This window comes from Myxine glutinosa, chromosome 11, assembly GCF_964187855.1.
Source record: "Myxine glutinosa chromosome 11, kmMyxGlut1.1, whole genome shotgun sequence".
NCBI classification, from domain to species: Eukaryota; Metazoa; Chordata; class Myxini; order Myxiniformes; family Myxinidae; genus Myxine; species Myxine glutinosa.
In genome coordinates, this window is record NC_136271.1 from 134,096,222 (window position 1) to 134,121,488 (window position 25,267).

The following is a 25,267-nucleotide window of genomic DNA, read 5'->3' on the forward strand; positions in this document are numbered from 1 at the left end:
GGACAGCAAGTTTGTGAAGGACTTCCATGAAAAGCGTACCCGTTGGCAAACAAACGGGTACGTTTGTTCCATACCCAGTCAATGGCGAATCTGCATATGGCGATCTGCGAATTCACATTTAGAAAGTAGAAACCGTCACGGCATTTCGTCATTCACTTGAACTCAGTATCTCTTTTTTCATTCCAAACAGCATAACTCCAATCACAAATTAAATAACATTAATATAAAAAAATTAACTTTTAACAACATTCGTGACATAAACAAATATTTAAATCCTGATGTGAAGTTCTGTACAATTGGGTGAATACAATTACGAATTCAAAATCGTAATTGTATTCACTCAATTCCAATCATCAATTGATACTTTAACAAAATGATTAACACGATTAACGTTTAACTATTTAACATTACGATTAAATGACGGTTGTATTTGGATATTATCAAACCCCCGCATTGCCGTCATCTGTCCACTTCCGCATTGGCGGCAGGTTCATAATTGTCATCAAAATCTAAACAGTATTTGTAGAATTTCAATAAAAGCCACATCACTGTTCATATCGGTAAATATTATTCCATCGTGTTTGGAAAAACTGGAAAATTGGAAAACTTTGAAAAATTGGAAAAACAATATAGCCTATTTTACTCCCAGGGGTCCCAGGAATACCCACTCAAAATATCGTTGCGATCGGTTGAGCCGTTTTTGCGGTACCTTCGAACGGACAGACGGACATTTGGTGAATTATATTAAGATGTTGATTAACCTGTTGCTCAAATGGATAACGAAGAAGACCAGAATATTTTCCTCTCAGTTCACATGACCAGTTACATGGCAATTATTTGGAGGAGATATTTTGAGACATGCACAAATGTTGGGCGATGCAGATTTGATATGGCATCAATGTTAAGAGAAACCTGTGTGCATGAGCAATAACCATTGCCATTTCAAAATGAAAGGCCGTGTGACCGACCATGCGCCTTATGTGCCGAGTGTGCATTCTGCACTCTGCACTCTGCTCAAGTCTCAAGCACATTATTTATATGCGTTGTGCTTATTTACATCTGCAAATGCAATGGCCATTGCTGGCTCAAATAATGCAGCAATACTCAGTCATCCTGGCATTTTTAGAGATATGTAGATAACATTTTTTGTAAACTTCTGACAGAATCCAAGCTTAAAGGGATTAACTACGCTTGTTTCAAAATCTGAGGAATATTACAAAGTATCAGTTGGAGTATTTTTTCCTCTTTGGAGCCCTGTATGAAAAAAAAAAACATTTAAGTAATAAACTCCAAAAATACAAAATCACTGCTCATGATTACTCATTCGTTCCTCTTTTTCAAACATCTCAGATCACCCCCACCCCCCCCCCCCCATCCAAAATCATGAACCTTTCTACCACCCCCCCCCCCCCCCTGTTAATCTCACAACAAACCCCCCCCTCCAACCCCTAACCCGACCTCCTTCCAAATCCTTCATGAGAGTTTGCATCTGTATCCATCTTGTCCACCCTCTCCTACTCCTCATTCTGCCCCACATCCATTATCTGTCCAAGTCTACCTATATTTTGTCCTTCAACCCACTTTGTGTTTGTATTTCCCCTCTTTCTACTGTTCCTTGTTCCATTGCATCCTGATCACTCTTCCATGAGCCTTGACTTCGTTTTTTTTTTTTAAACCGAAATTATAGCAAATTTGTCAGTCAGTTCTACTCTGTATATGTCCCCGATTTGTGACAGAATGCCATGTACTTTACTCCTATTATGTCTACCTTTTTGTTCATTTCACTAACCACTTCAAATAACTATTCGGCAGAAGGAGTTAAGAAATGTGAGCCGGATCCTAACGTCATTCACGTAAAAGGTAGATGACGAAAAAGAGAAATAAAAGATAGAGAAAAGAGGAAAATTAACAAGAAAGCAGGCATTTGCACAGATAAAGAGAGAAGTTAAAAAGTAGAAAGAAGTGTGAAAGACTTATGAGAGATGTGAAAGAGAAAGGATTAATGATCAAAGATGTCAGAAAAACCTGGATAGATATATTTCAAGAGTTACTTCCCAAGGCTCAAACACAGCAACAGGTATAACTATAACTAACAGCACTCGGTAGAGAGCATACATACCTCCGCCAGACTAAAAAGTTTACGTTTTGTATCCCACAGATAGGCCGGATCTGGATCTGGACCTGAACCAAAATCGAATAAGCTTGTTCTTGTCACCTAACCAACTCATCCACCAAGTTTTGTCATAACTTGTCCACAGCTTTTTGAAATATCATGAGTTATATCGTTTTTGGCCCCATCTCTCTATGGTGAAGAAGTCACTTGGGAGATTTTTTTTTAAACCTCTCTTATCCTGGTGTGGATTTGGATCTTCATCCTGGTGTGGACACATCCAACCTGTCCACCAAGTTTCTTTCAAACCATTCCATAACTTTTTGAGATATCATATAATATATCGTTTTAGCCCTATTAATCAATAGTGAAGAATCATTGAAAAAAAATATCAGATCCGCATCCGGATCTTCACCAAGATCTAATCCATTCATCCTCGTCACACACCCAAACTTCCACCAAATTTCAGTTGAATCTGTCCATAACTTTTTGACATATCCTGCTCACAGGCAAATGGACAAACAGGCAGGGGTAAAAATATAAGGTGGCGCAGGTAGCATCAGTTGGTGGCGGAGGTTGTCCAACTTAGGTGGCGGAAGTAACTATAAGCTACCAGTGGTCCATCAGCGGGGAAACACAGTCCACACAGCATCAGAATATGGCACAAATATAATCGAATGAAAAACCAAATAATGCATCGATGTCATGAGAAGGAACCTGAATAAGCAAAGAGCAAAGATAATGGGGGTTTCTAAGGCATATCAGATTAACATTGAAGTCTTTGGGAAAATCAAAAAATATTTTACTTTATCTCTCCAAAAAAAGGATTTTAACAGGAGTAACATTTCTCCCTTGCGTAAGGCTGACATATTCAAGTGGCAAAGACTGAATCTCACTCTGAGCCATACCCATATCCACAGCAGGTCTAAAAGTGTGAAAACGGGGGTTCTGGTAAAAAGCATCCTCTTGAACACTCACCAAAATTGGCAGTTTTTAAGGTACTTTTACCAATAATTTCATTAAAATTCACAAAACCCAGAAAACCTCTTTCAAAAACATAAAACAAATAAACAAAATCACTTTTTAAAAAATCGCATTTTCTAAACCAACGGAGCCAAAAAAAAATTCTAAAAAGGCAAAAAAGTTTTTTAAAAAATTTGAAAATAAATTCTAATTTTTTTATTTTCTTTTTTTTAGAAATGAACAGCGAAATATATATTAAATGCAACAGCTGCAAAAGTCATTTTTAAAGATATGTTCTAATAAAGAGTGAGAAAAATATACATCTCCAAAAATCTTTTTAAACAAAAATATTTTTTCTCTATATTAATACTTAGTGAGAAAATCACGTCTCCCAAAAATCATTTTAAACAATAATCATTTTTCTCTACAAATAGGAAGAAAAACCTCATCTCCCAAAAATCATTTGAAACAAATTTTCTTTGTATAAATAGTGAGCAAATCTTGCCTCCCAAAAATGATTTTAAACCATATCTATATATATAAAGTAGAGTTGGCCTCTATCTATGATCTCTAAGATCTCGAGAACCCGTGGACGGATTTGCGAGCGGAAAGTACTGTTCGACTCGGGATGGTCCCAGGAATGTCACGGAGACATAAACATTTAAAAAATTTCGGGTTTTAAAATTAGCGTATTATTAGCACTAGCAGAAGAGAGAGGGATTCGAAGGGAGGGAGCGCAGCGCTTCTAGCGCTTCTGACTACAGCACACCTTCTATATATATAAAGTAGAGTTGGTCCTGATCTATGTATCTATGATCTCTAAGATCTCGAGAACCCGTGGACGGATTTGCGAGCGGAAAGTACTGTTCGACTCGGGATGGTCCCAGGAATGTCACGGAGACATAAACATTTAAAAAATTTCGGGTTTTAAAATTAGCGTATTATTAGCACTAGCAGAAGAGAGAGGGATTCGAAGGGAGGGAGCGCAGCGCTTCTAGCGCTTCTGACTACAGCACACCTTAAAATTAAAAAAACTTCGGGTTTTAAAATTAGTGTGTTACGCGTAATTAGCGCTAGCAGAAGAGGGAGGGAATCTAAGGGAGGGAGCGCAGTGCTCCCTCCAGCGCTTCTGTTAGCGTAATTAGCGTATTTCGGAACGTTAATTTTTCAACTTCATTATTCGGAATCAGTACGTCCCAGAGAACCTTCGTAACGTTAATTTTTCAACTTCATCCGATTGACATGGGACCAACGGCATGTGACAAAGAGTGAAACATACAGGCTACATTTATTTGACGACAATGAGTTCCGACTTCCGACCTCGGTGGGATGACAGGCTGAGTCAACCCCCCTGGTGTGAAGGGGGAGGAGGAGGGGAGGGGGAAGAGAAGGGGAGGGGAACGAGAGGGGAAGGGGATGGGAGGGGGGGAGGGGGAGGGGGAAGGGGGAGGGGGAGGGGGAAGGGGGAGGGGGGGAGGGGAAAGGGGGGGGAGGGGGGAGGGGAGGGGGAGGGGAGGGGCCCTTCTTCCCCTGGGCACCCCCGCACCCTTCCCTCCCCCCTTCCCCTCCCCCCTCCCCCCCTTCCCCCCCTCCCCCCCCATTCCCCTCCCCTCCTCTTCCCCCTCCCCTCCTCCTCCCCCGCTTCCCCCTCCCCCCTCCCCCCGTTCCCCTCCCCTCCTCTTCCCCCTCCCCTCCTCCTCCCACTCCCGTGCAAAGCCGGGTACCTCTGCTAGTTTATCAATATAAATAGAGAAAAAGGCATCTCCAAAAATAATTTTAAACCAACTTTATATAAATAGTGAGAAAATCTCGTCTCCCAAAATCACTTCAAACAATGTTTCTAAATATAAAGACTAAAAAATCACCAAATATAATTTTAAACAATCTTTCACAAAAGAGTACTGAGAAAAATTCATCTGCAAAAATCATTACATACAAATCCAGCTCTGCTGCTCTTTCACATCCACTCTCTGCCCTTTTACCCCATCGTTTACCCTATACTAGGTCATCTTCCATCAGCTTGGAAATCAGCCAACATCACCGCATTAAATAAAAACGTGCAAAAATAGATCCCCCTTAATTACAGACCAATTAACTTACTTCCAATCATCAGGAAGGTCATGGAATCCATCATCACAGTTGATATGAAATCCTTCCTTTTCTCCAACAATCTCATCTCAGATCACCAATTTGGTTTCAGACCAGGTCACTCCACCTTGGAACTTCTGCTTCTACTTACCCAACAATGGATGAAGGCCCTCAATGTCAGACATGGGTTCACAGCCATCTCTCTGGACATCTCTAGTGCTTTTGATACAGTCTGGCATTCTGTCTCTCCTCATTCTGCCTTTCTTTCCAAACTCTCTGCCTATGGCATCCAAGGCCAACTCCACACGTGACTTATTGACTTTCTCTACTCTCATAGCCAACGTGTGGCGCTCAACAGAATCCTTTCATCTCCTCTCTCTGTCAAAGCTGGAGTGTCCCAGGCAATGTTCTAGGCCCAGTCCTATTCCTGATCTTCATAAATGATCTATGTGACTCTGGAAAAATCCTCTTTATAAATTTGTTGAAGATCATCCTTCAGACAGGCAGGCTGCAGTCTCTTCCCTCTCTTCAGACTGACAAAATCACAAGCTGGTCAAACACTTGGAATATGTTTTTCAATCCTGACAAATCTCACACTCTCACTATCTCTCTCCGAAAGGACCATCTGGCCAACATCAAGGACCATCTGGCCAAAGGACCAAATGGATTCTTAACAATCCTCTTGAGGAAGTTCAGTCATTCAAACTCCTGGGGCTCGCTATCAGCCATAATCTTTCTTGGGCAAACCACATTTCAAAGTTGGCCGCCAAATCCAGCTGCCGACTGAGCATCTTCTGTCATAAAAGTCATTCATTGGCACACCTGAACACCTATGCACCTACAAGGCCTTCATTTGCAGCTTTATGGCGTACTGCTCTTCTCTCTGGGTTTGCTCCCCTGCTTCCCATCTTGCTCGGCCTGATGTCGTGGAAACCAAGGCGTTCAAAATTATTGGAATCTCCCACGATGAAGCTGAGTCAAAGGGCTTATCGGTTTGTCATCGCATCCAGGTCGGTGGTCTCTCTGTCTTCTACCACCTCCTTTCTGATCTTGCACACTCTGCTCTTTCCATGCTTTGCCCCCTCGGATTTCTGCAGGGCTCACACTGTCCACCATCAACCGTCTTCTGGTAAAACTACCTAAATCCATTATCACTGCTCACCTCCACTGATTTGTTTCTCTTTTTTCCCACCTGTAGAATCATCAAAAAGTCAAAGGCCAAGGTTGCATAAAATCATCAATTTTCATCGCATTGACTTGAAAGTTTAAGAATTTGCATATTGGATCACATCTTTTGGTCATTCAAAAGCTAGAAACCGAATGCTTTTTTCCTTTTTGATCAAAATGTCAAAGGTAAAGCGTGTATAAAATATCAATGTCAGTCATATCAATATGTCAGTGACACAATATGACCCAATTCATCGAGTGTAACCTGTATTCTGTTAAGGTCAAAGGTCAAGGTCACAAAATTGTCAACGTTCATCTGACCGATTTGAAATTTGAGCAGAGTTTGCATATTGGGTCACTGAAGCCTATTGCTTTTAATGTCAAAATGTCAAGGTCGCCTAAAATCTTCAATCTTTTTGCATTTCTAAAGCTGTTTTTGTCATGTTTAGCATACTGAAGAAGAAATCTGAACACAAAAGCGGACGGGCTTTGCATTGCCAGATGCTTTGAAAAGTTTGATATGAATACCACACAGGGCTAACGCACGGTACCAAGGGATTCGGTACTTTAAAATCTTTACTAAAGCCATTTTCTACTATAATTCGTCCTTTTATAAACCCATTGTGCTATCACTTTAAACTTTTTGTTTCACAGCAGTCTTTCCTCATAACAATGGTATGAGGTTATGAGGTCTATGATACTTAGTTATTCATAAAAGAACTAATCAAAACACAGAATGCATATCAGTTATTCCTAATATAGACCAAAATACATCTCATTTCCAAAATCAATCCCATCTCACAAAACCAAAATATTAGATTTATTGATACATACAAATTGACAGCAAGTCCATAATCCAACTTACCATCAGGACTTGGTCATTGTCGTGTCCGAATATGAACTTCCGAGCTCAAAAGGTGCCTGAGATATTGCCCAGATGAGAAATAAAATAAATAAGTACTTCATGAATTAATAATAATTAAATAATCAATTAATTAATTGATTAATCAAAAAATAAAAATCCGGTTTTTGCCAAAGCACGTGTTTACTCTTGTGCCCAAATTTCAGCTTCCCAGCTCAAAGGATGGCCGAGATATCGCCCGGACAACCAAGAAAGACAACAAACAAATGGAGTCAAAACTGCGTACTCCCTTTCGGCGTGGTCATCGCCGGGCTCCCTTCGGTACCCGGTGATGACGTCATGCGGCGCCTGGCGATGGAATAGGAAATGCGGTGTACAATAACAATGCTCTCAAAGAAGATAACCTTGTGGCCAGAGAAGCCACAATGTTTACTTCAAACAATACTTGTCCATTATCCATTAGTGGTGACAATCTAACCGCATCTTCATGACTTTGTCTTTCCAATGCATCACATATTTTGACACGCATATTATGGTTCTTCCATGTTACCTTTGTTGTGGTTGATGTGATCAGTGCACTAAAAGCGAGTAATCCCAAACCACCAGAGATTTGGCCATAAACCCAACTTCCTTGAATGTGGAGTGTGGGTCACAGGACCTGGTGCTGGCGAATAACCTGAGATTGCAGAATGAGGTGACATCCGTGATTTCTCGACCACACAAGGCAAAGCCGCTGATAACTCTCCTTTATCCGATGGCAGTATGGTATCCTTGGTTGGTGGACAAGAGAGATCCAAGTTGTCCAAGAGCTCTTCTGACGAGGATGAAGAGTCAAGGAAGAGTTCCATATCTAACTCTGCCTCACGTTCTGCACGCAATAGACTGTAACATGGAGATGTGATGCCAGCGTGGGTTTCCAGAGAGCCGGAGCCATCTGTGTCACCCTGCAAGGTACAGGTAAGCCATCATCGCAATTGAGCAATCAAAATAGCATGCAATGTGTTAAAACAAGAAAACATTGACACAGCAAGAAGTTGTTCGGCATATTATACCGACAGTTATATCATTGTCTTGGATGTCTTTACATTGACCTTCTGGCAACACGTTGGCAATGTTTTGACCAACAGTGAACAAGCAGCTTATGTGATCACCTGTGACATATGCAGTGCCCGCAGTAGGTTAGAGCAGCAATATCAAATTTGTTTCAGGGTGCCGGCGATAACTCGCCGACTTTTCGCAAAGGACACTGTGGGATCTTTGACGTCCACCATCAAATGCGAGCGGGCGAGACATCACACACACACATTGTCACATTGATGCCTCGTCCTGGATGCGAAATATGATGGATGACAGTTTATTGTGGGGCCGGAATTCAAAACCAGGTTAGACAGTTCAAAGGATCTCCCCACTGTTCATCCCACACTGATGGCTGTTCTACATAGTCGTTGGTCATTGTTCTGAGACTCATGGAACTCTTCACTATCAATTCTACTAAACATGCCCTTTTTTGCTGAATGTCAGCTGATATTTTAATTTTTGGATTTTATATCTTCCTTTGACACTCCCCAGCTCCTCCCCCTCTCCCCCAAGACCCCCTCAATGTTTATTGGCTACTTTGATTGAGCGTTTCATTTTGCCTTTGTATGATCTCAGGTGCAACTTATAACATCTTCAAAAAAACAAGATGCCTTATGCCACCACTCCTGGCACATTTTGTCTATTATCTTGTTAAAAAATTATATTTCTAATGTTGCTCTTTCCTTGGCCTTGAAAGAATACATTTTACATCATCTCATTTATGTACTCACTGAAACGTTTAAACAACAAAGGATGTGTTATATTTAAAGGGGCACTTTAATTTTAAAATTCAAGCTGATTTTGTCCTTTACGTGTTACAATCTACCATATAAAACACAATGTCAGTTTGTGTGTTTGTACAAATGTCTGCCCCCCCCCCCCCTCCAAAAACATTTTCCATAAAAAAGTAATTATGTCTCTTCTATTGGAATTGTAGACGGTGGCTTGCAAACCGAGCTTCAAGGGCGGTGTACAGAAGCGTTTTTTAAAATAACAATAATAACAATGCACAGGGAGGTGAAATTCGCTGCACATGAAGTGCAATGCGCACATAGTAAAACTAGAACACCACTCAGTCGAGCGCATACTCCCGCCGTTGGTGGCCGCTGCTGAGCCCTGTCTTCCAATGGTAAAAAAATCCTTCAAAAAATTCATGGATCTGGAATAATATCCTGAGCTTCACCAAAAACTAATCAATTCTTCCTTATCCCAAGGGCAATCATCCCACCAACTTTCATCCAAATCCGTTCAGAACTTTTCCAGATATCTTGTTCACAAACACACGAACACATGAACATACGAACACACATACGCACACACACACACACACACACGCACACACACACACACGGACGGACGGACACGATCAAATGCAGGGAGTAACGAGTGTTCATTTACGTCCTTATGATGTCTAATAAATAAAGTCCGAGGCTTCAGACGTTGGCATGCTCATGAGGCTGCACTGTTCCAATCCATCATTTTGACGGGCTTTTTACTAGTTAGTGATAAAGTCCCTAACTTGACAGATTCTTCTTGCGCTTAACATAACATGCAACTCACATGTATTCGTCTCAGGCAAGTTTTTTTTTCTTCTATAGAAACTCAATGCTAGTGGTGGAGTTCGAACATAGAACGGATCAGGACAAAACAAAACAATAAGGAACAGAAGAGAGGGTGGAACACATCAAGCAGCAGGTTGAGGGGAAGAATGAGGGCCAGGGGAGTACACAAGGGGTGGATAAGATGGATACAAAAGCTATAATTCTCAGGAAGGAAAAACTGGAAAGAAGTGGGTTTGGGGGCATTAATGGGGGTAGAAAAGATCATGGCTTTGGATGGGGGATGATATGTGAGGTTGATGAGCAGCTCTCTTGAAGACCTGGAGGGAAGAATGAGATTTAAGAGAATGTGGAAGTTGGCTCCACAGGCAAGAAAGAAGAGTAACGAATGGGTGGAGTTAAGCAGTGATTCTGTATTTTGCAATTTTAATAAGAAGATGGTTGATGGCAGACCAAGTACACTCTGTAGAAACCTTGGAGGGATAGAGCCAAGAGAGAGAGCAGAGGATGCAAGACCAGGAAGGAGGCAGTAGAGAACGCCAATCTCTCTTACATGTGAAAGTGATAGCTGGGCCCAAGGACCCAGCTTCATCATGGGAGATTTCAGTAATCTTGAGGGCCTGGCTTTCCACAGCATCAAGAAGAGCAAGTTGTGATGCAGGGGCTCCAGCAAAAAGGGGAGAACGGTACTCTATCAACCTGAGAATTAAGGCCTTGTAGGTTGTCAAAAGTTCAGGTGTTCCAAGGAAGTTGTTTGCATCATGGAGGATACCCAATCAGCTACTGGCAATTTGCTGGCCAACTTGGAAGTGTGGTTTGCTGCAAATGCACGAGTGTGAGATTTGTCACAATTTGATGTTTTCAATTCAATTTGATGTGAAAACAGTGATGTGTTTTCTGTCTTCTACCGACTCCTCTCCGGCCTTGCTCCCCCAGCTCTCTCTGTGCTCTGTCCCCCCAATATTCCTTCAGGTCGCACAAGATCTGCCTGCAACCCTCTTATGGTTAAACTGCCAAAATCTAGGCTCTCTGCTCACCTTCACTCTTTCATTCCCCTTTTCCCGACCTCTGGAACAAACTCCCTCACTCCCTTCAATCCCACTCCTCCCTCCAGGTCTTTAAAACAGCTGTTCACCACCATCTCTTATCTTCCCCCATCCAAAACCTTGATCTTTTCTACCCCCGCTAATTCACCCCACATACACTTTTTTTTTTGAAATTCCAACTTCTTTCCTGGAAGTCCTTACAGTGTTCATATGTTTTATACCTCTCCCACCTCCCCCCAAGCCCTCTCCCTCCCACATTTCTCCCGATGTCCCTGCTCTCAAATGTTGTGTTTGTGTCCTTCCCCCTCTCTCCCCATCTTGTCTGCCGCTCCCCTTATTTTTTTGTGTTTTGTGTGTCGGTTTGACTTTTTGTGTGATTAATGTTAGCTCTTTCAAGAGCCTCGATCTTGTACACAAAATAAATAAATAAAAATATTATAGACATATTTCAAGTGTTTGGCCAGCTGCTGATTCTATCAAGGTCTGCAGAGAGAGAAAAGAGGCTGCTTCATGTCTGTCTGGAGGATGAGTGAGGTTATGGCAGAGAGTGGAATCATCAATAAAGTGATAAGCAGTTATACAAGGACAAATGTTCCTGAATGAATGTGGGTGCAGTGATCACCCACAGCAGTGTGATCACCGAACCCGAACCCTAACCCTAAAAGCAACGACCAAAAGAAGCATTCCACTACAAGAAGTGACCATCTGTATAAGACATACAAGTCGAGCGATATCATTGGTAAGAAAACACTGATGTCTTATATTTTCACTTGATAATATCAATTGTAAGTGATGTGCAATTTAAAGTGCTTTTGCTCCAACCTTATGACACCATGGCAGAAGATCCCCAAACTCCTTTCCATCATGGCACGCGGCATCCAGCATGTGCAATGCACGCAAGCTTTCTGAAACAGGTATAGAGCTGTCTTTATGCACGTGATCACTGGCTCCTGTGGAAAGGGTTAGGAAACATGTAAGAAAATGTTTGTTTGAGGAAACGACTTTATACAGTATACAAGAAGACTTATGACGAGATGAGGCCATTTCGTACATCATGTATGTCATATTCACAAACCGAGTAACATGTCTTGCCGTTGCCATTGCCAGTACCAACCTAGGAACATGTGACCGGGGCCTTCTCGAGACACAACTTTCGATACGGTCTGGCATCCCGCACTACTCTCCAAACTCTCCGCCTATGGCATCTGAATGCGGCTTTAATTGCGATCAGGGCAACTCAGATCACTCACAGAGACCAAGTGACTTCATGTGTATTTACGAGTATTACAACAGAGGAGGGAACCAAGGGACATGAGGGCATTTATTTTACAGTACTATTTACAACACAAAATACACGTGGGAGATCATTAACTACCTAATCTTATTTGGCCCCAAGCATACCACAGGAGAAGAACCAGGGCGAAAAGGTGGGACAATGGAATACCGTTTGTGACCTTAGCATACCACAGAAGGACCAGGGAGAAATGACGGGGTAATGGAATACCCTTTAACCTTTGTGACCATAGCATACCACAGGGGAAGGACCAGGGAGAAAATATGGCACAATCGAATACCCTTTGCGACCTAGATGTGGGCCATGCGACCGATGTGTGGCTGAAACAAGCGGGACTCGGGCAGTGTCTCTGTGGCAGCAGTTCGGACTCCCAGCTTTCTGACCAAGTCTAGCCCACAGCTGGAACAGCCAAAGCTAGACCAGCAATGATCGGTTTGGCGGCAAAGAATCACCAATCACAAGCTCGCCGCTCCACTGCACATCCGTGAATCCTTGGGGTATGGAACGTGCGCGCAACTCCCCAGGCTCTCATTCTTAGAGTGTCCGTGTAGCTTTTGTATCTTCTGCAAAGTCCAGCCCTGTGACGTTGCCCACCTTGTCCGCCCCACACTGATTAGCTATTTTGGTCATCAATCAAGGTGCACCTCTTCCTTTAGCTTCTCCAAAGTTCTGCGAACATGTCGGGAGTTTTTCTTTCTCTGTGTTTTTTATTTTTCTTCTCTGTAGCATTTTTTTTTTGTATAATAAGTCGATGCTCAGGCAAGAGCTAACACATAAAACATATAATAAAGGAAGTTGGAGACAAGAGGGGGAGCGAGAGGGAAGCACAACAACAGTAGAGAATACGGACATCGGGAGATCTGTCGAAGGCAGAGGGCTGGCACGGGGTACACGGAATAAACAAATGGACACTACGAAGACTTTCAGGAAATAAAACGGAATTTGAAAAAGGTGGATTTGGGGTGTATAAACGTGGGTAGAAAAGATCAAGGTTTTGGATGGGGGTGGTGGACAGCTGTTTTGAAGACCTGGAGGGAGGAGTGGGATTGAATAGAGTGTGGGAGTTTGTTCCAGAGGTGGGAAAAAGAGGAATGAAAAAGTGAAGGTGAGCAGAGAGTCTTGATTTTGGCAGTTTCACCATAAGAGGCTTGCTAGCAGGACCTTGTGCATCACACTGGAATATTTGGGGGACAGAGCACAGGGAGAGCACGGGGAGTTAGGCTGGAGAAGAGTCGGTAGAAGACAGAAAGATGGCCAACCTGTGAGAGAGTTAAAGGCCCTCAGAATCAGCTTCATCGCGGGAGATACCAATGATTCTAAAAGTATTGGTTTGTACAGTGTGAAGCTGAGATAGGTGTGAGGCAGGGGCACCAGCCCAGAGGGGAGAGCAGTACTTCATCAATCTGTGGATGAAAGCTTTGTATGTGGTGAGAAGCTCAGGTGTGCACAGGAAGGACTTCGCGCGGCGGAGGATGCCCAGTCGGCGACTGTATTTGACCAGCTTGGAAATGTGGTTTTCCCAGGAAAGATCATGGCAGATAGTGAGACCCAAAAGCTTGAGTAACAAAACTTCTTCAGGCGGATTGTTGAGAAAGTAGATGGGAGGGTTGTACAGACGGTATTTTCGGAGAGCCATAGTAAGAGTGTGAGATTTGTCAGGATTGAAAGACATGTTCCACTTGTTTGACAAGTTTGTGATTTTATCCAGGTCTGCAGAGAGTGAGGAGGCTGCTGCCTTTTGATCTGAAGGTTGAGATATGGAGCGACAGAGAGTGGAGTTATCCGCATAAAGATAGAGAGGATTTTCCAGAGAGTTGGAGAGATCATTAATGAAGATCAGAAAAAGCACAGGGCCCAGAAAAAGCACAGAAAAAGCACAGGGCCCAGAAGCACAGGGCCCAGATTAATGAAGATCAGAAAAAGCACATTGCCCAGACCACTGCCTTCAAGAACTCCAGCCTAGACAGGAAAAGGAGATGACAGAATTCCAGTTAGAGCCACACGTTGACTACGAAAGGAGAGGAAGTACGCGAGCAAAGCATGGAGGTTTCAATGGATACCATAAGAGGAAAGTTTGGTGAGCATGGTGGGGTGCCAGACCATATCGAAGGCATAATATATATCAAGGGAGACGGCTCTGATTTCCTTTATTGTTATTGAGAACTTCCCTCCATTATTGAGACAGCAGAAGCAGCATGTCAAGAGCAGAATGACCTGGTCTGAATCCAAATTGATGATCAGAGATCAAGTCATTAGAGAAGAGGAAGGATTTAATATTGGAAGCAATGCTGGATTCCATGGCCTTGCTGATGATTGGGAGCAGGCCGATTGGACTGTAGTTGCAGCGATCTGTTTTTGCACCTGTTTTGTGTTAAAGACCTGACATGATAGTGGTTAAATAAAATGATAGCGAATGTCCAATTTGCCAAAGGAGTTTCCGCTCTCACCGTTGTATAATAATAATGTCAAATTTTATTTCCAACAAAAGGATCTTACGATTCCTCGATGCACGAGTATCACTTGTTCATATTAATAGTGTCGTATTCTTCCCTGACATTTCGAGGGTCACAAAAACATGAGCAGAGATTATGGTGCCGTGCACAGGGTGATTCACATACGACGTACTATTTTGTTTTTGAATAACTCTGTGTTGCGTGAACCGATTTACTTGTAATTTGCAGCACTTATAGACAAATGCTCCCCATTTATTATGTGAAAAATTCATTTTAAAATAATTGATACAAATTTAGTTTTGGGTCTCGATATGGCGGCCGTCATTTTCGATCACTCGGAACAGTCTCTGCTTGTATTCGAGCATGGTTTTCTGCCGCATTTCATCAGTGATCTCCCAGAAGGTAATCCTGATGCGGTGCTTGAGTTCCAGCAAGTCTCTTGGTCGAGTCGTGTACACTTTGGACATTGCTTGGCAGCACCCAGCTTCGACCAAACTCCGTTCGAAGACGTCGTTTCACTTCGATGAAGCTTTTTGTGGCCTCATACCAGGTTGCAGCTTTTGCACGCTCCTGACTGTTGTAACTTGCCATTCTTGCTGATTTTTTCTTTACATTATGCTGCTAAAAAGTCTAAAGCTGACTCTAAGACCGGTTCCATAATTATCAACGTTTAAGAGCAATTTAATCGACATGTTAATCGACATGCCATGTCATGTCAAGAGGTCAGGCTGTTTCCCATCATCAAAAATGACGGCCGCCATATCGAGACCAATAACTAAATTTGTATCAATTATTTTTAAACGAAATTTTCACATAATAAATGGGGAACATTTGTCTATAAGTGCTACAAATTACAAGTAAATCGGTTCACGCAACACAGAGTTATTCAAAAACAAAATAGTACGTCGTATGTGAATCACCCTGTATTTCTGGGGAGAAGTAAAAAAAAAAAACTCACCCTGATGAAAAAGTATTAACACAAAAATGACAACGTGTTCACCAAAACCCCTGAGTGTATACATGAGCCTGGTGTTGGCTCAGCGGTTAGGGTGCCGACTTTGGATCCCAGGATCCTGGGTTTGAATCCCGGTCGATCGCTGAATTAACACCAGGGGGGGTTGACTCAGTCTGTCATCCTTCCGAGGTCGGCAAATTGAGTACCAGTTCACTGGTAATTCCCTGTGTGTCGCAAGAGGCGACTAACAGGGATGGCGGCAGGAAGGGCATCCGGCAGTAAAACATTCCTTCAAAAAGGGGGACAACGGTGCCCCAAAAAAGCGAAAAAAGAAAAAAAGAGGAAAAACAAAAGGTATTCCTATACAATGTAATTGTATAGGAATCCGAATAACAAATAAAAACATGACAATCCCATGGTTATCAGGTAACCCGGATGTCCAAATATATGCACGGAGGACCTACTTAAATGACCCACAAGAAGCTTTAAATAACACGTATTTCATATGTGGGTATAAAGCTTATCCCTGGCTCCCGTTCAATGGATCAGGCTCTTGTTACCTAGGCTATGTGATACCTCATAAGCGTTTGCTCACCCATTCTCCATTCCAAAGCCAAAACCGGAGTAAATGAAGTATCTCCATGGCAGAGTGGTTTTTTATGCCTAATTTCCCTCAGTACTGCAGCTCATGAGCTCATTTATAAAGCAGCAGCCCTGGAATCACTTGCCAATGAAACTGCCGATAGCCTTGCTGACATCAATGCTGAAATGGTTGCTATGCGAACAGTAACTATGCAAAATCGCATAGCAACCATTTCAGCATTGCTGCCACCCGGTCGCAGCTCTCCGGTCTCCTCGCTCTCCTCCGGAGTTTGTGATCCCACCACTGCCACCAAATAACTGTCGAAGAAATCACTCAAATTTTCAGTGTTAATAATTTTGTAGAGATCAACACCTGCAGAGATGATCATGACAGGTGTGGAGGTAATTTTTTCGAATCAGACACACATATATACACATGCATGTATAGACACGCACCAACACACACACATCATATCCGAATCTGGGAACCGGATAGTGACATGGCAGTTGTCTCTCAGGCCAGAAATTCAGTCAGTCGTAGCATATCTGTTGCTGGGGGAAAGCAGATCATCCGTAAATGTGAGTCTGGTATGACCACTTCTCCCCAGCAATGGGTATGCCACGACTGACTGAATTTCTGGCCTGAGAGACAACCATCATGTCACTATCCGGCTTCCAGAAACCATCTGGTAAAGACTGACTCATCTAAGTCTGCCCATAAGGAGGGCGTATGCTCTGGCAACAGGTATATTAAACACCAAAAGGATATCTATTGAAGGTTTAATTGTCCTTTTCAGTACAAAAGAGAGGAATGCGGAAGTAATTTTCCAGTGTGGAGGTAACAACACCTGTAGAGATGATCATGACAGGTGAAGTAAGAACACCTGTAGAGATGATCATGACAGGTGAAGTAAGAACACCTGTAGACAGGTGAAATAAGATACAAGTGTGTGTGTGGGTGTGTGTATGTGTGATTGTGTGTGCATGTGTGCATGCACAAATTATGTACAACGTCATGCACAAGACGCATGCACACAGCACACCACCGCACATGTCACACACAACACGTGTGTATATAATATGTGCACAATATAACGTGCATAATAAAACATGTGCACAATATGTATATATGTATATAACGCATATAAATAATGTGTGCATACACAGCATATGATGTCAAAACATGCCAAACAAAACAAAACATGCCCAACAAAACAAAACATGCCAAACAAAACAAAACATGCCCAACAAAACAAAACATGCCAAACAAAACAAAACATGCCAAACAAACAAAACATGCCAAACAAACAAAACATGCCAAAGCAAAACCAAAGCCAAACGTTTATAAACCATAATCGTGCATCTGTACCATCCTGCCGGGTAGGGCGTCCGGTCCACTAAATCAAAGGCCCCCTTCCACTCAGGTACACCATTTCTCAGGCCCCCCTTTCACTCGGGTCTGCCAAATCTCAGCCCCCCTCCCTGTTCATGTGTGCATGTCCTCCTCAGCGGGTCAGAGCCGGAAAAACCCATCAAGCCACGGGCGCCTCGACTCCCCTTGCCAAAACCGCCCACGAAGCTGTTGCATTCGACATGCTAATGGATCTCACTGAGCTCGGTTTCCTGCAGGCATAACATGGCATAAAGGGAGTTGCCAACTCCCGTAACCTCGCTCCCAGCATGACAACGTCGGAGAGACCCAGCAAGTCGTCAGGCCAGGCCATGTCCCAGATGATCCACACGACTCCAAAGCCTCCGCATATGGCACGAATCCTCGATCTCACATCCCTCAACGGATGGAGCTCTAAAGGAGGAGAGGTCCGACAAAGCCCGGGACGCCCCACCCGGCAGGATGGAACCTACAAGTCCCACCAAACTTTAGAGCAAGGTCGCCCAAACGCACGCCAAACAGCACGACACCAACCACCATCTCGTTCTCAGGTCAGTCTTTACAGTTTTCAAAACGGATTCATTCGACATAGCTCCTGGTCCTCCCCGTCCCAGGTGAGAGGGAGGTGGCATGACCGGCAAGTCATGCCACCTCCCGATCGCCACCACCATCTTCGTGTGTGTGTGTGTGTGTGTGAGTGTGTGAGTGTGTGTGTGTGTGTGTGTGTGTGTGTGATCACAATTGATGTGCATGTACAATCACGACCGTGTATGAGTGTGCATGCATGATCACGATTCACATGTGTGTGGCGGTGTGTGTGTACATAATGTGTATAATATGTCACGTATGATGTGACTGCATAACCCAAACTGTCGACTGGGATACCTTGGAAGACACAATATCGTTTAACAGAAACCTATTATAATGAGTTAAGCAATCATAAAGCAGATAGCAAAATGCATTTAGAAACACATGAAAGAACAAGAGGATGAGGGATGTTGTTCCATGGAAACTTCCATGGCGAGCGAACGTTGCTTTTATAACTTCAATAACTGCAAGCAGCCCGCTTATCTGGACAGCGTCCGCATTAGTGGCGCATCTGAAAAAATCTGCAACTGCATTTCCTGAAGAATTGATACGGATTATAAAATGGCAACTATCCCACAAATTTAGTGTTTAATTCACCTTTATTTAGATTTAATCGTGCACGTAATGTCAGTCAACTCGAGGCCAAAGTGGCCGGGGTGCCATAAAACATAATCATGGTAATGCTAACATAATCATAGTAATGCTAACATAATCATGGTAATGCTAACATAATCATAGTAATGCTAACATAATCATGGTAATGCTAACATAATCATAGTAATGCTAACATAATCATAGTAATGCTAACATAATCATGGTAATGCTAACATAATCATAGTAATGCTAACATAATCATAGTAATGCTAACATAATCATGGTAATGCTAACATAATCATGGTAATGCTAACATAATCATAGTAATGCTAACATAATCATAGTAATGCTAACATAATCATGGTAATGCTAACATAATCATAGTAATGCTAACATAATCATAGTAATGCTAACATAATCATAGTAATGCTAACATAATCATAGTAATGCTAACATAATCATAGTAATGCTAACATAATCATGGTAATGCTAACATAATCATAGTAATGCTAACATAATCATGGTAATGCTAACATAATCATAGTAATGCTAACATAATCATAGTAATGCTAACATAATCATAGTAATGCTAACATAATCATGGTAATGCTAACATAATCATAGTAATGCTAACATAATCATAGTAATGCTAACATAATCATAGTAATGCTAACATAATCATAGTAATGCTAACATAATCATAGTAATGCTAACATAATCATGGTAATGCTAACATAATCATGGTAATGCTAACATAATCATAGTAATGCTAACATAATCAAAGTAATGCTAACATAATCATGGTAATGCTAACATAATCATAGTAATGCTAACATAATCATAGTAATGCTAACATAATCATAGTAATGCTAACATAATCATAGTAATGCTAACATAATCATAGTAATGCTAACATAATCATGGTAATGCTAACATAATCATAGTAATGCTAACATAATCATGGTAATGCTAACATAATCATAGTAATGCTAACATAATCATGGTAATGCTAACATAATCATGGTAATGCTAACATAATCATAGTAATGCTAACATAATCATAGTAATGCTAACATAATCATAGTAATGCTAACATAATCATGGTAATGCTAACATAATCATGGTAATGCTAACATAATCATAGTAATGCTAACATAATCATGGTAATGCTAACATAATCATAGTAATGCTAACATAATCATAGTAATGCTAACATAATCATAGTAATGCTAACATAATCATGGTAATGCTAACATAATCATAGTAATGCTAACATAATCATGGTAATGCTAACATAATCATGGTAATGCTAACATAATCATAGTAATGCTAACATAATCATAGTAATGCTAACATAATCATAGTAATGCTAACATAATCATGGTAATGCTAACATAATCATAGTAATGCTAACATAATCATGGTAATGCTAACATAATCATGGTAATGCTAACATAATCATGGTAATGCTAACATAATCATGGTAATTCTAACATAATCATGGTAATGCTAACATAATCATAGTAATGCTAACATAATCATGGTAATTCTAACTGTTACGGATTCGTCACTTCCACTTTACGGTGGTTTTCATCCACTTGAAACATTTCTGATTCCATGTATTATTATTGTTGTCATTTAAAGGGAATAGGCATCTCTATTTTAAAAAGTTAAAAGTTAATGTTTTAAATGAAACAGGAACCGGACGGCGAGGAGGAGGAAGAGGATGAAAGAGGGCGGAGCGAAGGAGACGGACAAGAAAGCCGAGTTGCTCCGGGTTCTGAAGCGAACGTTGGCGAGCAAGAGTCACTCGCGAACTTTCGGGTTTCCGGGAAAGGGATCCCTACGACCGAGTTGTCATCGCTGTGACCGAAAAACCTGCGTGTCAGGTTTTTGGCGGTGGATTCCGAAGAGTATTATCGCCGAGCCGTCATGTCTCAAGAGTGGGCGTCGGCCATTTTGACTCATGCAGGACTTGTGCTTCGCTCGCGGTTTCGTTTCTTTTCGACAATTCTCACCGCATTCAGACGTCGATCTGGGGCGTGTGTGTGTGACATGGCTTTTTGAAGGCTCATTCGTCCATACCCAAGGGTATGATCTCTCAGTCGCCTGTAGGGCGCCTTTGGATTTCCCAGTCGCCTTGAGGGCGTCTTTGTACAGCTTCGGCTGTGTGACTACCCTTGCCATCCGCACGGGATTCTGGTCTCGATTGGACATCGTTCTAGCGATCGCTGGAGTGAATCAACTTCGTCTTGAAGCTGGGAATAAGAGACATTGGGGAATGTTCTTGTTACGCTCACTTGGCGCACAGTGAGTTACTTTATACTAGCTGATGGTACCATCATAAGATATACATTGATTGTACTTTTGATTGCTATTATTGTTGTACTGTTATTCTTGTGTGATTTTTAATACAATATTTGTTTGTTGGTAACAATTATTGGTGTGGTTTCACCATTGTTTTTGACACAGAATAACACATTTTTCTGCCGTGACTCCTCTCGGGGCTCGGAGGTAAACCGTGACCAGGGGTCAGGGAGGAGCACGTAACAGAAATTGGGGGCTCGTCCAATTGACTCGGGGGCTCAAAATTGGGTCTTTGTCCGGGATTAAATTCCCTAATAACATCCATCCGGGATTAAATTCCCTAATAATATTCGTCTGGGATAGAATTCCCGAGCATTCCCAAAATTCCAAAATTTGGAATTTTTCTAACATTCCCAAATTTTTCAAAAATTTGGAAATTTTTGTGTGAAGGTTAACAGGTGTTAACTAATAGTCACCATGGTGTTTGACGCAGAACAGTTTGCGGCATCCCCTAATGAGGCACAGTACCTAGCGTTAAAAAGATCGGAACTCTTGAGATTGGCCAAACATTTTAACTTGCAGGTCCGAGCTCATCTATCTATAATTCCAGTAATCTCTGTGTGTATGTTTGTATGTTTGTATGTTTGTCTGTGACCGCTGTTTCTCGACAACCACGGGTCCGATATACTTTAAACTTGCCATGTATATTGCTGGGGACCCGAGGATGTGCCTTTTCAAGGTTTGAAATTAATCGGACAAGTAGTTACCGAGCTATGGCGATTTAGCCGTTCGCCGTTCGCTTTGGCGTTGCGAATGGACCAAACCATTTCATGTAAATAGAGGGGGGGGGGGGGGGGTTCTGTGGTCGTTGCGAATGGACCAAACCATTTGATGTAAATAGAGGGGGGGGGGATTGTCACCGTACTCGCAAGCCGTTCGCTTTGCCTTTGGCTTTGCGAATGGACCAAACCATTCCATGTAAATAGAGGGGGGGGGGGGGATATAATTTTAGATATATATATAGTACGGGCATGCCCTAGTATGAAGAAAGCAGAGATGCAGACATTGGTGGTAGAATCTCTGGTGGGACAGGGAACATGGACAGAGGTAGCCTTGGATTGGTTACCCGAGGAAAAAGAAGATGTGGAGCTCCGGAAAATGGAGATGCAACTGCAGAGCCAGGAAAGGTTAAAAGAGTTGGAATGGAAAGCCGAGGTGAGAAGAGCAGAGGAGAGGAAAGGAGAGCTGAAAGAGAACTCTTGGAAAGAAGAGTAGAACAGGAACGAGAACTCGAGGAAAAAAGAGTAGGACAGGAACGAGAAGCCGAGGAGAGAAGAGCAGAGGAAAGGAGAGCTGAAGAAGAAAGAAGAGCAAAGGAAAGGAGAGTTGAAAGGGAACTCGTGGAAAAAAGAGTAGAACAGGAACGAGAACTCGAGGAGAAACGAGCAGAGGAAAGAAGAGCCGAAAGGGAGTTAAAGGAACGTGACATGGAGTGTCAGAGGGAAATTAAACTTGAGGAACTGGAATTAATGAGAGAACGGGGAGAGGTAGCATCCATGCCGGCTGGTTCGACAACTAGTCGGAACACCTGGGATGTTGGTAAGCATGTGAGGCTGGTTCCACCCTTCAATGAAAAGGAGGTAGCCAAGTTTTTTTTACACTTTGAGAAAGTGGCTCAAATGCTAAAATGGCCTGTGGGGTCCTGGACTATGTTAATGCAAAGTGTTCTGGTGGGTAAAGCTCAAGATATATTTTCGGCTTTACCGATTGACAAATGTATAGATTATGAGGAAGTGAAGAAAGCCATTCTCAAAGCCTATGAATTGGTCCCTGAAGCTTACCGGCAAAAATTCCGGAATGCCAGGAAGAGGGTGAGTGAGACCCATGTGGAGTTTGCCAGAATGAAGGAAACCATGTTTGATCGGTGGTGTGTTCGAAAGGGATTGGGAAAGACTTCAAACTGTTGCGACAATTGATCTTGGTGGAGGAATTCAAACAGTGTGTCCACGAGGACATTAAAGTACATCTGGAGGAAAGGAAGGTACCAGAGTTGTATGAGGCAGCAACCATGGCCGATGACTATGCCTTGACACACAGGATGGGGTTCCACAAACCTAACTTCCCGCCTAGAGTTCGCCAGGGGAGTTATGGTACATCCGGTGTGGAGGACGAATATTCATGGGGGTGGCCCAGAGATGACTATGAGGACAAATCTGATACTGCGACTTTTAGGGATCAGAAGACTACAGTTCCAAGACAGACTTATCTTCCGGGGGGCTCGAGGCAGACCACGAGTTTTTCCTCTGGGCCTACTTGCACTTTTTGCAAGAAACCTGGACACTTGATGTCCCAATGTTATGCCCTGGAAAGGAAAAATCAGGAGCGGAGTCAGACGAGTACAACTCCGAATGCATTGGCAAATGTGAGAAATCGTCCTTGGTGGACAGACAGTGCCTTGTGAAGGTTCCCATGCCAAAGTTACGGCATCACAGAACGACCTTGTTCAAGAGGGTTACAAACCTTTTATTTCAGAGGGGTTTGTGTCACTGGATGGAGACTTGACTAACCAGAGACCTGTTAGGGTATTGAGGGACATAGGAGCACATCAGTCTTTAATGCTTGAAGGCATTTTGCCCTTGTCAGAGAAGACGGCAACTGGTGTTAGTGTTCTTTTACAGGGGGTTGGTGGCTGTGTTAAAGCTCCACTTCATGTCATCCACTTAAAGTCTGATTTGGTGTCAGGACCGGTCACGGTAGGTTTACAAGCCACTCTACCTGTAGAGGGAATATCTTTTGTCATCGGGAATGATTTGGCCGGTGGTCAAGTCTCTGGAAACCGGATGTTTGTTGAAAAGCCTAGCATGGAAAATAACACTGCACAGTTAGAGCAGAAGATTCCGGGTATCTTTCCATCCTGTGCCGCGACTCGTGCTATGGGTATGAAGCGCTCTGAAGAGAAGAGGAAGGTACTGATGTCACGCTTTGCACAGGCACGTCTTGTCAAGTACCCAAAAACTAAGTGTCAGCACACACAAGTCATGGATGGAGGCAATGTTGGCAAGCTATTTGTAGGTGGACTGAACTTCAGAACAAGGGAAGTTGTTCTGGACTCTGTCTTCGGCCAATATGGACCGCTCTTGAATGTGCTGCTGATAAAAGACAGGGAGACGCAAATGTCAAGAGGGTTTGGCTTTGTCACGTTTGAAAACACAAAGGATGCCAAAGATGCAGAAAAGAATTTGAATGGCAAGGATTTGGATGGTCGGACCATAACAGTGGAGAAGGCAGGCCATGGGCGTCGAAGGGGCTACAGAAGAGGAAAACGTGGAGGTAGTTTCAGGGGTGGCTATGGCTCCCTGGGTGGGAGTAGTAGTTTTGGTGGTGGCCGCAGTCGAGGTGACTATGGAGGCTCCCAGAGTTATGGCAGCTTCCGAAGGGATGATTATCAGGGTAGTGGTCGAGAAGGAGGCCACTATTCACGTGACTACAGCGACAAGCGCTCCAACCGTGATTATTATGAAAGTTAGGAAGAGTTTGAGGCACTGAATGCTGCGGAGCAGCCGAGCCAAGATTCCTACACGGATTAACCGTGAACTCCACGTTCCTAAAGGCATCCATGTAGTAAATACTTCCAGGCCTCACCACCCAACCACGAACCACCATGAAACCTTGAGAGGCTCGGCCTCCCTAAAAAGTGCTGTAGATTTGCTTGACTTTGGATTTTTGATCACAACCCCTTAACCTTCATTCAAAAAATGTTTTTGGCCTGCAATGAAAGTTTTCACTATGTTCAAACTTTCTTTCTTGAGGGGTGGAAGTGTTACGGATTCGTCACTTCCGTTGTGGTGGTTTTCATCCACTTGAAACATTTCTGATTCCATGTATTATTATTGTTGTCATTTAAAGGGAATAGGCATTTCTATTTTAAAAAGTTAAAAGTTAATGTTTTAAATGAAACAGGAACCGGACGGCGAGGAAGAGGAAGAGGATGAAAGAGGCTGGAGCGAAGGAGTCGGACAAGAAAGCCGAGTTGCTCCGGGTTCTGAAGCGAACGTTGGTGAGCAAGAGTCACTCGCGAACTTTCGGGTTTCTGGGAAAGGGATCCCTACGACCGAGTTGTCATCGCTGTGACCGAAAAACCTGCGTGTCAGGTTTTTGGCGGTGGATTCCGAAGAGTATTATCGCCGAGCCGTCCCGTCTCAAGAGCGGGTCGTCGGCCATTTTGACTCGCG

General features: G+C 42.8%; 1 protein-coding gene across 2 annotated transcripts in view; it reads right to left on the bottom strand.

Moving 5' to 3' along the window:
• LOC137436845 (reticulon-1-like) overlaps positions 1–25,267 on the bottom strand; it is a 112,401-nt gene that overhangs the window by 59,674 nt on the left and 27,460 nt on the right. For both annotated transcript variants that reach the window (XM_078787153.1, XM_078787152.1), the window contains exons 4-5: positions 11,695–11,822; positions 7,867–8,134 (exon numbers count right to left, since the gene is read on the bottom strand). In XM_078787153.1, coding sequence (XP_078643279.1) covers positions 7,867–8,134; positions 11,695–11,822 — 396 coding nt within the window. The remainder of the gene's footprint in view (positions 1–7,866; positions 8,135–11,694; positions 11,823–25,267) is intronic.